The sequence below is a fragment of the Electrona antarctica genome (genome assembly GCF_951216825.1).
Source record: "Electrona antarctica genome assembly, chromosome: 11".
Lineage (NCBI taxonomy): Eukaryota > Metazoa > Chordata > Actinopteri > Myctophiformes > Myctophidae > Electrona > Electrona antarctica.
The window spans coordinates 24,446,084-24,461,566 of record NC_136792.1 but is presented as its reverse complement, the minus strand read 5'-3'; the positions used below and the strand labels follow the sequence as shown (position 1 = coordinate 24,461,566).

Here is a 15,483-nt window from a genome sequence, read left to right as displayed (position 1 = left end):
CTGAGTGACACACACACACACACACACACACACACACACACACACACACACACACACACACACACACACACACACACGCTATCTTTGCCCTCTGACCGTGTGTTTTCCATGCTGGGCAGATTTTGTTTTTGTTTTTCCGTGTTGTTGTTGTTTCTCCGTGAATGTCGTGTGTCCGCTGTCCGTGTAGATTATCGGATCATCGCATCATGGAAATGGAAACCATGGAGCTGGGTTGAAAACGCAGGGGTAGGGTCGGTGACATATCGCAGCCCCGCGGAGCACGGGTGGGGCTCCGCATACAGTCACGGTCTATGACTTGTCCAACTGAACTGTGCACGAAGTGTGTACTCACACCTTGTTACCGTCTCAATTATACTTTATATATATAGCCTATATATATATATAGATGCTATAAAGTATTTTCTCTCTACGTCTGCTAGATGCACTAGTTGACTAGTACTATATATCTAATGGTGGATCTCTCCACATCGATGCCCTACAATAAAAAAGTCTCCTTCATTCAAGCAATCCAATCACATTGATCTCCCTGATAGTTCTTTGATTGCCACCCCCCAACCCCCCTTTCTCAAAACAAAACTTATTTAACTGCTTGATTCATTGACACTTGGGTAATTGCATGGCCTTCTGCAGAAATAAACAATTGTGATTATGCAGAGAGGAAAAATGCTGCACATAAAAGTGCCAATTATTCACATCAATGATCAATTATAGCTCCACAGCCTGTGATCAAGAACCACATAGTTGTTTGCCCTGGTCTTGTTATGTTTTTAATCAATGGCTTAACCTTAAATAGCTTCATGTGGAGCAGAGTATCTCTGCCTCTTGACCAGGGGGGGCTGACCATATTGTCAAAAACCCAAACCGGGACCGGGTCATTTTAATCAAATATAAAAATAACCAATCTACTAGCTCACAACACATTGCGATGCGACTCCTTGTGAGTTCGTAGATCTGATTTTTTCGCTACTTTTGTCAATTTTATTTTTATTCTTTTATTTATTTTCCCCGCTCGTGTTTTCATCAGGATGGGGGACAATTATTTTAGCACTTTGCACACCTTTTCAACAGAACAGGACATGACATGTAGGCACTCAAAACAAAGTGTTATTGTTACTTGCGCAAGCAGAGTGTCGCAAGTACTGTTTTCAGCTGCGTATGTTGGTGATTGCCTCGGGCAATCTGGGATTGTGAATTTTTGGTGGTCCCCTCGGCCAATCAGGCATTGTGTAATTTTGGTGGCATCGCTGATCGGCCAATCCAATCAGGGATTGTATATTTTTAGTGGCGTCGATCGGCCAATCAGAGCACAAGTTGGCAGCTTGCTGCGTATGTCGGTGGACCCCTCGGCCGATTGGATTGGCTCCATATGTTGGTGGCGTCGCTCGGCCAATCAGGGATTGGTTTCATCTATTTTATAGAGGGAGGGACAGTACGTTGACAAGAGTCAGAGATAAGTTGCGCGCTCTGCTGTGCGAAGCGCAAGTTGGCAGCTCGTCAGAGTGCATTTCTAATTTTAACTGTGGTGGAAACTAGGACTATTTGGTAGTCCTAGTTGGTATTTGTCGGAAATCATTGGCGAGTTTTGGGAGACCCTGCTTTAAAACGGGTCAATTTCGGCCAAAATGGGACTAACGGTATTCCAGACAAACCGGGACGTCTGGTCACTTTATCCCTGTCTGAACTCTGCATAAAATCTCTCTTGGCTGAGCCTAGAGAGATTACACATTGTTAGTCAGCAGCTGTAGCAGTAAGAAGAAAAGTAGAGCAAAAAATATATTGTCTGAGGCACGGTCTCATGCAAGCTAATATGCTTTTTCCAGTTTCTTGCGTTTCTCACTTTGACACAAGACTTACGGTTGATGGCGATGCATCCTGCTCTGGAGGTTTGTTCCCAAGCTGTTACGGTCGCATATCAGTCCGCGGGGAACGCTTTCGCTAGGGCAAGTGCAAGACACACTTTCCTTAAGCTTCGCTGTGCCATCTCCGATCCTCTACTAAGGATTAAAAGAAAAGTAAAAGAAAAAAATCTGCAGCAAACAGATTGAGCTTTGACACCATGCACAGCAATTTGTTTTTGTTTGTTTCTTTCTCTTTTACCTCTAAGCGCATTGAGGTGCTGTGAAGTCGGCACTCCAAAACAAAGCTGGAAGTTAGTCGATGTTGTCTCTCGTGCTTCGTCAAAGGAAATCGCTGCACATGTTTAGTAGGCACATACTGTAGGAGCACGTCAAAACATGTCAATGCTTGGTTGGTGTGCTTGAACAATATGTGAAAGGAAAAGTCTTTCCATCTTGCCTATCTCCCCATTTAATAAAGCCCATTGGGAACCTGGAAAAGCTTCTGTATATGGTATGTTATTTTATTTTATTTTATTTTAATGTATTTATTTTTTCAGCCTTAGGCAGATTGAAGAAGCTCTCAGACCAGCATACATATAAAATGCATAAGTACGAGTATGTTCATATTAAAGGCTGGGTAGCCTCGGTGACCGCAGGCGTTTTGTTTTAAAAAGAAAAGAGAAAAAAAAGCCTGGGCGAACAAGCCAGGAAATGTGGCATAGGAGTGGAAGTGAACCTTGGAATTTTGCTAACCAATTTGTTCTCTGATGTGTTCTACCGGGGAGGGGAGGAGGAGGTTTCGCCAGCAAATTTGAATCCGCCCTCTAGACCAGACATCACACTGGCTGGGGCAGGCTAAAGGCTGGGTTATTAGTGCAGCCGATTAGTCCAGGCCTGAAAAGCAAGGACCGGCCCTACCTGGGCCCTCATCAAACCCTGTACACTCAAGACACTGCCCCCACTGCCTCCCTCCCTCCATATATGGAGCTCACCTGTTCTGATATTCCATATGTTGATCTGACCTCATCAAACCCTGTATACTCAAGACACGCTCCATATATGGCCAATACAGAATGTATTCCATTATATGTTGATCTGACCCCCCAGATGCTTGCACGCGACCTCGCCCTCTCGCCCTCAGGGTGTCTTACTGGTTTAGCAACACTTTCTATTTACAGTATACATTGTTTATATAGCGCATTATATTTCTCACGGATCATACCATTATAACACACGTCAAAGTGACTACTGTGTGGGTTAAATGATAATTGATAATTGACATGCTATAGTTCATTAAAAGCATTACAAACTAGTTCCTCATTACTGAATTACAACATAACTAGAAAAAGTGCTAGAAAAGTGGGGAGAGAGTATGTTTTGCACTCCGTCCGTGTGTCCGTGTGTCCGTGTGTGTGTGTGTGTGTGTGTGTGTGTGTGTGTGTGTGTGTGTGTGTGTGTGTGTGTGTGTGTGTGTGTGTGTGTGTGTGTGTGTGTGTGTGTGTGTGTGTGTGTGTGTGTGTGTGTCCATCTGTTACCAGCTAATCTCCGGCACCGTTAACCCGGTCGATGCCAAACTTTGCACACACACTCCCTAGATGCCAACGATGAACCTCTGCCCCAAATTTTCCAGCCTGTTATAGCGCCACCAGGAGGCCGACTTTTGTAAAACACATTTTTTTATATTACTCCTCCATATTTTGTCCAAATATCCTGCAAATCGTTACACAGTATCTCTATAGTCATGTGCTCAAGACAGATCTGTCCGATATTTCCTATTCCATCCTGATTGGCTAACATTGGCTTTCAAAGTTTGCAGGATTGGCCCGTTTTGAACAAAAAGCCTCAAATCAGGATGCAGCGTGCAATTTACGTGAAATCTTTCACAGACGTTCCTACTAGGCTGAGGAATATATCCCAGCCTTTTCACATTGGCATGCTTGCCTGTTATAGCGCCACCAACAGGTGGATTTTTGCAAAACACATTTTTGGAACAAAATGCCTCAAATCATCCAATTGCCATCCAAGGCGTAAGAAGAAATGGCACCCTTTTCACATTGGTTTATTATAGCGCCACCAGGAGGCCACAACCTGACCTGCCCTGGTGGAGACCTGTGCCCCGAGGGGCACTTTTTCTAGTTCACTACTGTTGACTTAGTTTTTCTTTTTTGCACATATAGTTTTGGCATATGGTTCTAGTGTCTTATGTTCCCTGAACATAAACCGTACAATTTGTTCAATGTTAGATGGTCAATGTATAGCATAAGCTCTCAACCTGGTGATCTTAGTTAGATCAATGTTTTGATGAAGATGATGACATCAGCAAACATTGTCTAGTCATAGCCTCGCGTAGCCAGCCTTCATCTGCCTTTGCAATGCATATTGCCCCAGACAGATTAAGTCTGGCCCCTCTCAATTGTGGGAGGACGAGCCAACCAGATTAGTCTGGAACCAGGCTATAACCAACCAAGCCCAGTATTCAAATATGGGGCGGGACATTGCGGGGAAAAAAAATCTAACACTGAGAGGGACGAGACTAATATCTATGCAGTGATATTAGTATCGCTACGTGAGGCTAGTCTAGTCATGTATCTCATGGGTTCCCAAAGTGGGGTCCGGGGACCCCTGGGGGTACTTGAGGGAGTTCCAGGGGGTACCTACAGTGTAGCTCAATTACAGATAGTTAGGAACCAAATGGACCCTAACGGGTCCATTTGGTTCCATTTGTACACTCTCAGAGTTAAATTAACAGTGGTTTTACAATATAAATTGGGGTACCAGAGATAGAAATGCAATTAAATCGGGGGTCCGTAGCATAATGCGTGTGAAACTGGGGGTCCATGAAATTAATATGTTTCGCAATCACTGCTAGAGCCGTAACATTCCTTCCTTATCGGGGTCACTGGCATATGTTTTCAAATGGGGGGTCCGTGGCCTAATAATTAAATGTTGATTTGGGGGTCCTTGACATGAAAAAGTTTGGCAACCACTGATGTATCTGACACAGATCAATGTTTTTACTAAGATGAAGACGTCAGCGAACACATTGTCTAGTCATGTATCTGACACTTATCCAGAGTGACTCAGTTCTCACAGCAGCAGAACATTATCAGAACAGCTTATGTTGCCAAATGCTGTGTCACTGTCACCTACGCCTGCCACTTTGTGTGCATTGCTTGCATACAGTGGTGGGAAAAGTACTCAAATGTTTTACCTAAGTAAAAGTATCAGTGCTGCAATATGGGTACACGTCCGGCTAAAAGTTTATTTTAGCCGATCTGCAAGCTTACTTGAGCTTGTAGATCGGCTATATTTTCAAATGACCGAAATGTATAGAGGGCTGAAGTGGTTGTATGTTTTGTAATAATAATCAAAATCTACAAAGTACTGTAACTAGTAGCTAAGGTTTTCACATACTAGAAATGTAGTGGAGTAATCTACAATATTTGCCTCTGAGAGTAAAAGTACTGGAAATTGGAAATTTTCAAGTAAGTACTCAAAATGGTACTTAAGTAAACTTACTTAGTTACTTTCCAGCACTGGAAATGAATGACTGCTGGTGGCTTTGTGTGTCTTGTTGTTGTCAATGTCGACGTGAGCACAGGGTTAGAATGGGTGAGCACGGAGAAAGCTATCTTGCTCAAGGCTTTATATGGGCCAATATAGTGAAATCCTCTATCCACTGCTGTCCTTTAGACAATATCTTTTGTGTTGGTACGCATGCAGTATTCCTGAAGTAGGATTTGTAGTTAAGCAGTGAGTGGGGCTGCAGTGTGTCCTTTATATTCTGAGCAGACATGCTGACCTATTAGGTAATCCTGGGGATTTTCATGGAAATGGGTAGTTACTTTGAGCTCCTCCTGCATGGAAGTAGCTCTGTAAGTGATGATAAGTTGGGTCTTTATCCTCTTTTATCCCGTTCATTGTAAAGTTTTTTTGTGGTCCAATATGGCACTACATTATGTGGTAGGGTATTACAGCCGGCAGCCCATAACCTCAGAAACTAGGCGAGGGAAGGGGGAGGGGGGTTGGGGAAAGACAGAAAACTTTCAGCATCTGTCTTTTCATTGCTCTCCTGAAATTTCCACCTCCCCGGAAAACGTATACGCCAGCGGGTGGCGTCTCATTTTCTCAGGTGGCTTTGCCCCTGTGTGACCTGTGCTCCGAGTTACAAGGCTTCTATCAGCTATAAAACACCCTCAACGCACGTTGTTTCATGGTCTCTTATTTGTGGTATTCTTGTGCCAGTTTTGGCCATTCTTTCACCCTGAGGGAGGTTTGTTTACAAGGTCCTTTAGCCCATTTAGACCTGTTGTAACCTATACGTTGTCATACCTTTTAATACGGATGCTACCACTGTGTCTCATTAGTTGCTATACATGTAGTAACATAAAAATAATCATAATAATCATAATAGTCATAATAATATACAATTGTGAAGGTTTTCAGAAACCTTTGGTTTAGCATTTTAGAAGGCGTATTTTTTCGGCCTCAGGTCTAGGTGGGTTAGAGTAGATTATAAGGGCTATCATGGGGATGCGAGTTTTTCGTGGTGTGTATTTCCATTGGCTATTTTTGCTTCCAATAAAAAAGTATTCTGTACAGTATGTGGGCGGCTGTGGCTCAGGAGGTAGAGCAGGTCGTCCAATGATCCCTGGGTCATTGGACGAAGTGTCCTTCGGCAAGACACTGAACCCTACATTGCCTCCAATGAGTTGGTCGGTGTGAGCTTGCCACCATTGGTGTGTGAATGTGGGAAGTGAGGACGCTGGCGTCGACTGTTCGCCGCTTCACCTCCCAATGTATGAATGAATGAACCATTGTAAAGCGCTTTGAGCACTTGGAAAAGCGCTATAAAAATGCAATTCATTATGTGGGCGGGTCATTTTTCCCACTTTTTTGTTTGCCAGCATTTTTGTCTACACCAGGCCGAAGGCATGGGGAGACGTGTTGCACGTCCGTCCGTGTGTCCGTCTGTGGAAAGCTAATCTCTGGCACCGTTGGCTTGATCGCAGCCAAACTCTGCACACACTCTCCCTGGATGCCAGAGCAGAACCTATAGCGCCACCAGGCGGCCGACGATTGCGAAACACATTTTTTGACAGTACACCTACAGATTTTGTCCAAACATCACGCAAATTGGTACACAGTCTCTCTATAATCATTAAAGGCAACGGGTCAGAATTTTCATACGCCATCCTCATTGGCTAAGATTGGCTTCCAAAGTTCGCAGGAGTGCTCCATTTTGGACAAAATGCAGCAAATCTAGAACATATCGTGTGATTTCCGTGAATCTTTGCACGCACATTCCCCCTAGGCCAAGGAAGAAATGCCACTTGAACATTTTCAAATCAGCCTCATGGTGGCGCTATAACTGGCCTATTTGTGTCTTTACCTATAACTGCACCGATCAATGCAAAACTTTGTATGCACACTCCCTAGGTGCCAAGGAAAAACCTTTGCCCTGCATTTTTCACATCTGCCCTTTATAGCGCCACCAGCAGGCCAACTTATGTAAAAAAAAAATGTATTACTGCTTCAGATTTTGTCCAAATTTCACACAAATCAGTACACATGATCTCTATAGTCACGTGAACAAGACGGGTCTGTTTGATTTCTCATATTCCATCCTGAATTCCTGATTGGCTAAGATTGACTTCCAAAAAAAACTGTGAAACTACATGCATATTCCAACTAGGCTGAGTTTTCGAAAAACGCTCCCCGAGGGGCACTTTTTCTAGTTTGCAATGTAGCTGCCTTGAAAAATCAATATTTAGTACTAATATCCAACTTACCGTAATCGGTTATCAAATAATCAGTTTTTTTTTTTAAATTATTATTATTTCTTATATATCAACAAATAAATCGACAAAATTGATTAGTCTGATTAACCACTTAACCCTGTATTATACTTTGTTGTACAATAGTGACGTCATTGCGAGCTTGTAGATCTGCTATTTTCTTTTTGTATTTTTTAGTATATAATTGTAATCGAGGCAAAAGTCTGAAATCCTTGACCCTACTACAACATCCATTTACGTTGGCCTTTTGTGTGTGAAACTGTGTTCGTGTGTGTAGAAGAACTTGTGGGCAAAACACGAAAATACCTCCACTACTGATGAACTTGATTGATTGATTGATTGATTGATTGCTGGACCTTTATCACAGTAACTACCTCCACAGCATTACGTTTACATATGCTTAATGAACGGTGGCATCGTGTTTGTGCACGCACGCATAAGCGACCCGAAGCAGCGCTTAATGAAACCCTTTAAAGATGCCTCTAAATTTATGGTTACAAATGAGGACCTATTTGCATAATTTAACTGAGCCTCTGTAATTAGCAAAGAGGGGGAGGAGGACTTTTGTTTTTCTAAAAGGGAAAGAAAAAAGCTTTTTTTAAGGGGGTAATGTCATGTTATAGTTGGGCCTGAAAGGACCAACTTGCTCAATTTAATTTGCAGCATGGACAAACCAGGCCCTGCAAAGGCAGTAATTGACTTATTAATAGACTTTACCTCCACTTTCGTTCCCCAATGGTTCCGTTTTGAAATGGGTTTGGCTAACAAGACAGGAATACATGGCTGCTATTGTTCACTTACAGCCCACATGCTAAGCCTCTTTTCTAACAGTGCACTGCAATAAAGAGGTAACGATTCATAAGTAATCTGCCGCCGTTTACTTTCCAAGCAGCGCTTCCATCTCCTTGTCATTCTGTCTCCCTGGAGTTCACCAGGCAGCTTCGACGGCAGGCCCTATCTCAGACTGCTGTCACGGAGGTCTTTTCAGACTCTCCTTCAATAGTGCCAGCCGAGCTTCACCGCTACGCCGCCACTCAAGGCCTGGCTGATTCGCTCGACGAAACAATGGATTTCGCAGCTGAAAGAAACGATTGTGTCACGACGTGATATGTTGAGTGTCGAGCATTAAAGTATGAATCAGCGGCACGTCTGTGTCTCTGTTTAGTGAAATTGCACTACTCTGAGTTGTCTGCTCTAGTGGCTACCTCCTCCCTGCGTTGCACGGCGAGCAGAAATCAAAACAGGATAATGGCGTCCCGTGCCCAGAGTCATTTTTGTTAACCCTCCCCGCTGTGCCCACAGCACGGGGCAGAAGTCCATCAAGCACGGAGTGCAGTACACAACAGCGAATGCGCGGCAATGTCCATCCGGGCAGATAGATGTCATTTGTCGGTCACCTGCGGGAGACATATAGAAACGCTCTGGGTGTCACTGTCAGACAGTTTTAATTAAATCTGACATATGTTGTAGATCCTATAGATTCGCCCCAACCCCCCGTGCACGGCACAAAAAGGGGGAATTTACAAAAGGAAGTGAGAGGCGAGGAGAAGAATCCGTCTGCTAAAGCCATGTCCTTTTCTTTGTAATGGACTTATTAGATTTGTGTTGTCAGAAGGGATCGCCTCCTTATACGAGGCACAGGAATTTCTTTTCAGCCGCCATCAGACAAGGTAGCGAAGCGTGGCCGCCTTTTTCCCCTGACAATAACTCCCGGATTTGTCTCCCCCCACCAATCCCCCCCCCCCTTTTTTGTTTTGTCTTCGTCTCATCACTGCCCCTTCTTCCCTGTCCGTCCGTCCCCACACACACACACACACACACACACACACACACACACACACACACACACACACACACACACACACACACACACAACCACCCCCCACCCCCCATTGGTCCCCAATCTCTCCCACAGAGATTTGTTCAGCCGACTGTGGTGGCCACGGCGTCTGCGTGTCAGGCACCTGCCGCTGCGAGGACGGCTGGACGGGCGCGGGGTGTGACCAGAGGGCGTGTCATCCGCGCTGCAACGAGCACGGCACCTGCAAGGATGGAAAATGCGAATGCAGCCCCGGCTGGAACGGAGAGCACTGCACTATCGGTAGGACGCACGTTCGTCTCTCTCTCTGTGTGTGTTTGTGTGTCTGTGTGTGTGTGTGTGTGTGTGTGTGTGTGTGTGTGTGTGTGTGTGTGTGTGTGTGTGTGTGTGTGTGTGTGTGTGTGTGTGTGTGTGCGCGCGCAGGGAAAAAAGGGGTATGGCGATGGAGGCGTGGACTGTCTGTGAATGTCTGTATGGTTGTGTGTGTGTGTGTGTGTGTGTGTGTGTGTGTGTGTGTGTGTGTGTGTGTGTGTGTGTGTGTGTGTGTGTGTGTGTGTGTGTGTGTGTGTGTGTGTGTGTGTGTGTGTGTGTGTGTGTGTGTGTGTGTGTTTGTGTGTGTGTGGGGGGGGGGGGTCCATCTGCTGAAGAAAGGGAGAAGCATGCTTAATTGAATTTGTGCAACTCGGTAAAGCATGAACAAGTTTGCTCAAGGATCCGAGGCTTGCCGTCATGCATTTTAATGTGGGAATGTGCTAAGGTGTCCTTTTCCTTTTAACTGGACTCATCCTCTCCCTCGTGCATCTCTTTGCTCCCTCTCGCCATTCACTGTTGCTTTTCAAACGTGGGCGCTGGTCAAGGCGGGTGGGTCATAACTTTTAGGGTAATTTCAGCAGACGTCTCGGTGTCGACAACAAAGATGATGCTTTGCGGGCCTTGCTTAGATGCAGCCTTGTACCGTATGCATTTGTAAAGGTAAACACTGATGGAGCTAGAGTTAATTAAATGAAATGGTGTGCTGGCATACAAAGAATGCATTGTGCATTAATACCACAATGTCTTCATGTGGCTATTTGTTTGGATTTACAATTAAATCCAGAGTGATTTACAGTAAGCAAGAACAACACATGGTAATACATCAAATGCATAGAAATAGTCATCTAGGATCATAACTGAACTAAGAACCTAACATCTGTCTAACAGTAGAATATCTGTACAGTGAAACACAAGTAAACACTATAGAATCAACATTACATATTTAGATAGCATAGCAACAATTTGTATATGTGTTACTGCAATATTGTTATAGTTTACCCAGTAACGAGTAATGTACAGGAAACAATGTATAGGAAAATGGTAACTTTGCATTACTATTTTTGTCTTTTGTTGATTTACAACTTCATACAGTCCATAACTATCATATTAACGGTAGCCCAATGAGTATAAGTAATAACATTTTTATTCCAAGTAATAACTTTATTATTATTATTATTATTACTATTATTATTATTGGCTGCTACAAAGGACATTTCAAAATAAATTTTTGGCTACAAATAGCATAATTATATCCAAAACACTGTTTTATTCTCACTGAAATGCCCACAGCCAAAAATGACAGCATTCAAGATTTCTCTTCCTTATTTTCTCTCTTTTTGCTGCCTCATGATTGATTTGCTGTGGTTTGACAATTTCAGTTTAAGAAATCAGAAATTGGAGCGATTTAGCGAGGCAGAGTTTTGAATTCTAACTAGAGCTCCCTCACTCATGTGTCACTGTTATGGTTGGTGGGTGAGCTAGCTTGGGTTGATAGTGTCTGATCGTAGGACTGTCAAACCCACTGTAACTACTGTAACAGTCCATTCAAAAACACTCGCTCTAGCATGCTTGCTGTGCAACTCTAACAATCCGTGTCTGTTTCTCTTCTCTTCTCTTCTCTTCTCTTCTCTTCTCTTCTCTTCTCTTCTCTTCTCTTCTCTTCTCTTCTCTTCTCTTCTCTTCTCTTCTCTTCTCTTCTCTTCTCTTCTCTTCTCTTCTCTCACCCTCTCCTCTCCTCTCTCTGTTTACGGTTGCAGTTCCACATGCTAGCTCACTCATTATCATTCCACAGTCCAAGCACTCAAGCATCACAGAGGAAGAGTGAATACAATGGTGATCCCCCCCCCCCCCCTCCCCCCCACCGCCACACGCTTTCAATGAAAATGAGTTTGCAACTCCCACACATTCAAATCAATAGGGAGACAGGACAAATGTCAAGAATCCCAAGTCCCGTATAGGTGAACGCTGTTTTCCATATTCAACGGCGGCCGGAGGGGGAGGGTTATTTTTCCCATGGAGTGCTATAGCACACCTTAGAGCGTTGCTGGCTGCGCCCACAGCCCGGGCTCAGTGTGTGAATGTTTTATATGCAATGCATTATTGATGGGCCTTTTATATGTGCGACCATTGAGATCCCTGCTCCCTCAACTAGAGTATCCCTCGCTGGCTTCCATTAAAGAAGCCAAAGATCTCAATTTAAATCAATTGTCATTATTGATAGCCCTTCATGCCATGAGCCGTCTGCCGGGGGGACCAAAGCCTCTCGTGACCTGGTGTTTGGAGATTAACCACATGAACCCTAGCATCCCTTTTCTGGGCTGAGCATTCGAAGAAAACAGCAGATCTCTAAGCTATTTTCCCCGAATAGATTTGATGCAGAGCAGTGGTTCTCAAAAGTGGGGTCCAGAGACCCTTCAGGGTTCATTGTGGACCCTTACAGGTCTCTAACTCTGAGAATGAAACCCATTTGGTTCCATCTCTACACTCTCAGAGTTATGGGGGTTTGAGAACCAATGTTTTAGTGGTTATAAAAGCTACTTCTCTGCGGAACACTTCACCCCTACACGCACGCACGCACGCACGCACGCACGCACGCACGCACGCACGCAATTTAAGCGTCTTCTCTGCGAAACACTTCACCCCTACACATGCACACACGCACGCACGGTCGCACGCCTCTCCCTTTCTTCAGAAGATGGACCCCCCCCCTTCCCACACACACACACACACACACACACACACACACACACACACACACACACACACACACACACACACACACACACACACACACACACACACACACACAGTGTACCATATTGCTTGTGTTTCAAGGGTGGCATTATCTACATCAATCACATTGTTTCTGAAATGCGCCCCAGAGAGACATTGCACTGATCTCTGCACATGATAGAATGATTTTATTTTTTGCAGAACGGATCTCGTTTCACGAACTTGCTCTCCCTTGATCTAGTGCTCTCTCTCTCTCTCTCTCCCTCTCCCCCTCTCTCTCTCTCTCCCTGTCCCCCTCTCTCTCCGTCTCCGTTTGTCTCGCTCCCTCCGTATGTGTCGGCTTGTGGTGGTGTTGTTGTGTTGCATGTTGTTTGCTCCATCATGACTTGCACTTTCTTTCCTTTGTGTTTGCCTTCTTTTTGGTTTTGCTTTCTTCCCAGTGTAAAACTAACACCGTGCCTCGCTGTCATTCTGAAGTGGCACTGTTCTCAAACCTTCCCTTACATGTCCTCTTGTCTTTTATCTTCCCAAGCTCACTATCTGGATAAGGTAGTGAAAGGTATGGCATTCCTCCTTCTTTGTCTCTCGCCTTCCTTCTCATCCTAACCGTGTCCATTAAACGTCTATGTAGTGCTCAACTGCAGTACTTGAGTCAAAGTATAGATACTTGTGGAGTACTTGCTTTAAACCAGTATTTACTTGCAGTATTGAAAAGTACATGGTTTTAAAATACTAAAATAGTATATTTAAAATAGTGAAAATAGTACACCTACAAGCTTGGAGATATGCTATTTTCACTATGAATGAAATATAGGGCTTAAGTGGTTAATTCAAATTGTACTTTTTCACCTTCCTAGAAATGTAGTCGACACAATATTTGTCTTGTAATGGAGTGAAGAAAGTAAAATAAAACAGGCTCTCAATTAAAGTACAGATACTCAAATGTACTTAAGTACAGTACTCAAGTAGATGTACCGTCCACCACAGCCAGGCCATGCATACTCGTCCAGTGCTGAAAAAACCAAAATGAAAATGCACCGCACATCAGCGCAATGCCCTCTCCTCTCCATTCTAAACTACCATCAACTTTCTTTTTGTTGCCACGCTGTCATGTCGTAATCTCCACTCAGCACACTCTCGCACTCCAGTGAATCTGGTTGGCCCTGCCTCTTTGAGGTGTGGAGGGGTCTGGGTTTTATGTGCAGGCATGCTCTCTCAATGGGGAGTGTTGGGAAAATGGGTGTCTCACCGTGTCTGTAACCGTAGCCATGCATTATGGATGAGAGCATGCAGCTGTGAGCGGGGTGCTGTGATAGGCCGCAGCCTCCCTAATTAAAAGAGCTTATGGGCCGGGTTGGTGCATCATGTGTGTGAGGTGGGGGGGGGGGGCTCGTCCTTCCATGGTCGATCCGCCTCCGGCTCCATCCGTCCTTTGGAAATGCAGGGGTCCCCAAACGCTTTCCTTGCTAATAGTTTCCAAACAGTTTTACAAAAATAGCAGATGTACAAGCTCGCAGCGTGGCACGAAGTGACACCCTGTGAGCTTGTAGATCTGCTTTTTTAAATTGAATGGATAAAGTGGTTAAAATGATGACCAGGCAGGACTGCAACCATGACTACTCCTGCTAGGACTGTTAAAATAAATAAATGAAAGAATTGGCTTCGTCGCTCTCTTCATTTGTCAATGGTCAAGGTCCGTGTGCAAGTTCAGATCAAATGGTCAAGGTCCGTGTGCAAGTTCAGATCAAATGGTCAAGGCCCGTGTGCAAGTTCAGATCAAATGGTCAAGGCCCGTGTGCAAGTTCAGATCAAATAGTCAACCCACCGAGGAGAAAACGCAGGTTCTATAAGAGGTTTGGGAAGGTCCAGGGCAGGGGCACAGCACAGCAGAGAGGCGGGTGTCTCTTTCTTGAAAGGGCTGCCAATAACACTTTAATTGCCCAGGGTTATTTAATCCATTACATTATAGCGCCCATTCGATTTATGAACACGGACCACTTTTACCGACGGACCGGATGTTGTTGTGAATGTGTGTGTGTAGCAGCTAACAATAGCCACACCACTCTAGAGTCGATCGACAACAACGGGAGGTAAGAATAAATCTATCGCGACTAGCTAACACAGGATCTTTTTTCATAATTAGACGGGATGATTTAGATTGCGAGTTATTAATGTTTTAAGATTTTCGTTTTCATCGGCTAAACAGGGGAGGGAGTTTTTCGATGATTAAAACTCATTCACTGCCGCGCATGCATTCTTCGATTGGTCCTCTCTGCCGTGGCCTTCAGCCAGACGTTTCTAAAATTCACCCTGGTGAACCAGAAGTAGTTATCGGCCATTGCAGATCTGCCACTGGATACTTTCGCTTTCATCAGAAGCATCAATATAGTATCAGCGAGGTTGACCTACCACAGCGGAAGTAAGCGACGGGTAAGCTACTATACGGTAAATATAAAAGAGGCTATTCTAGATTAATAACCCCAAAAAGACATCAAAGACATGTTCGTCAGGGAGTGCCATTAGAAAAAATTACGCCAAAGACATGAAGTAGCCGGCTAGGGCCCCTGATTAAGGGGAAAGGAACTGGTTGGAATAACATGTTCCTTCCACGTGATACGTCCTGTCACCTGACAGGGGAGAAAGTCCCCCCTGTCAGGTGAAAAGAAGCGGCTTGGACGCTCATGCACTGAAGGCAGCATGAGGTCAGTCCGTTGCTCTCCCCAGGTTGGCGGAGGGAGTGTAGAGCCCAGGATTAGATAATTGACACTGGGTGAAAAAAATGGGTTTTAAAACCATGGGATAAAAATTATAAGTTCACAACGCAGCGTGAAGAGATGCATTGTGAGCTTGTAGATCTTCTATTTTCAGTTGTCTGAGTCTAATTCAAATTTCTCTTTTGGGTCACAGGCTAAAATGTTTGGGAACCACTGCTCTTATAGATAGCTGCCAAACGCTGTCAGAA

General features: G+C 44.4%; 1 protein-coding gene across 2 annotated transcripts in view; it reads left to right on the top strand.

Moving 5' to 3' along the window:
* The window catches only part of tenm4 (teneurin transmembrane protein 4), a gene marked incomplete at its 5' end in the record, with an annotated part of 244,856 nt that overhangs the window by 111,306 nt on the left and 118,067 nt on the right, over positions 1 to 15,483 (top strand). Inside the window, 2 exons of one of the 2 annotated variants that reach the window (XM_079513576.1) lie at positions 9,573 to 9,758; positions 13,054 to 13,080. In XM_079513576.1, the coding sequence (XP_079369702.1) occupies positions 9,573 to 9,758; positions 13,054 to 13,080 (213 nt within the window). The remainder of the gene's footprint in view (positions 1 to 9,572; positions 9,759 to 13,053; positions 13,081 to 15,483) is intronic. The other variant, XM_079513575.1, reaches the window with a different exon arrangement.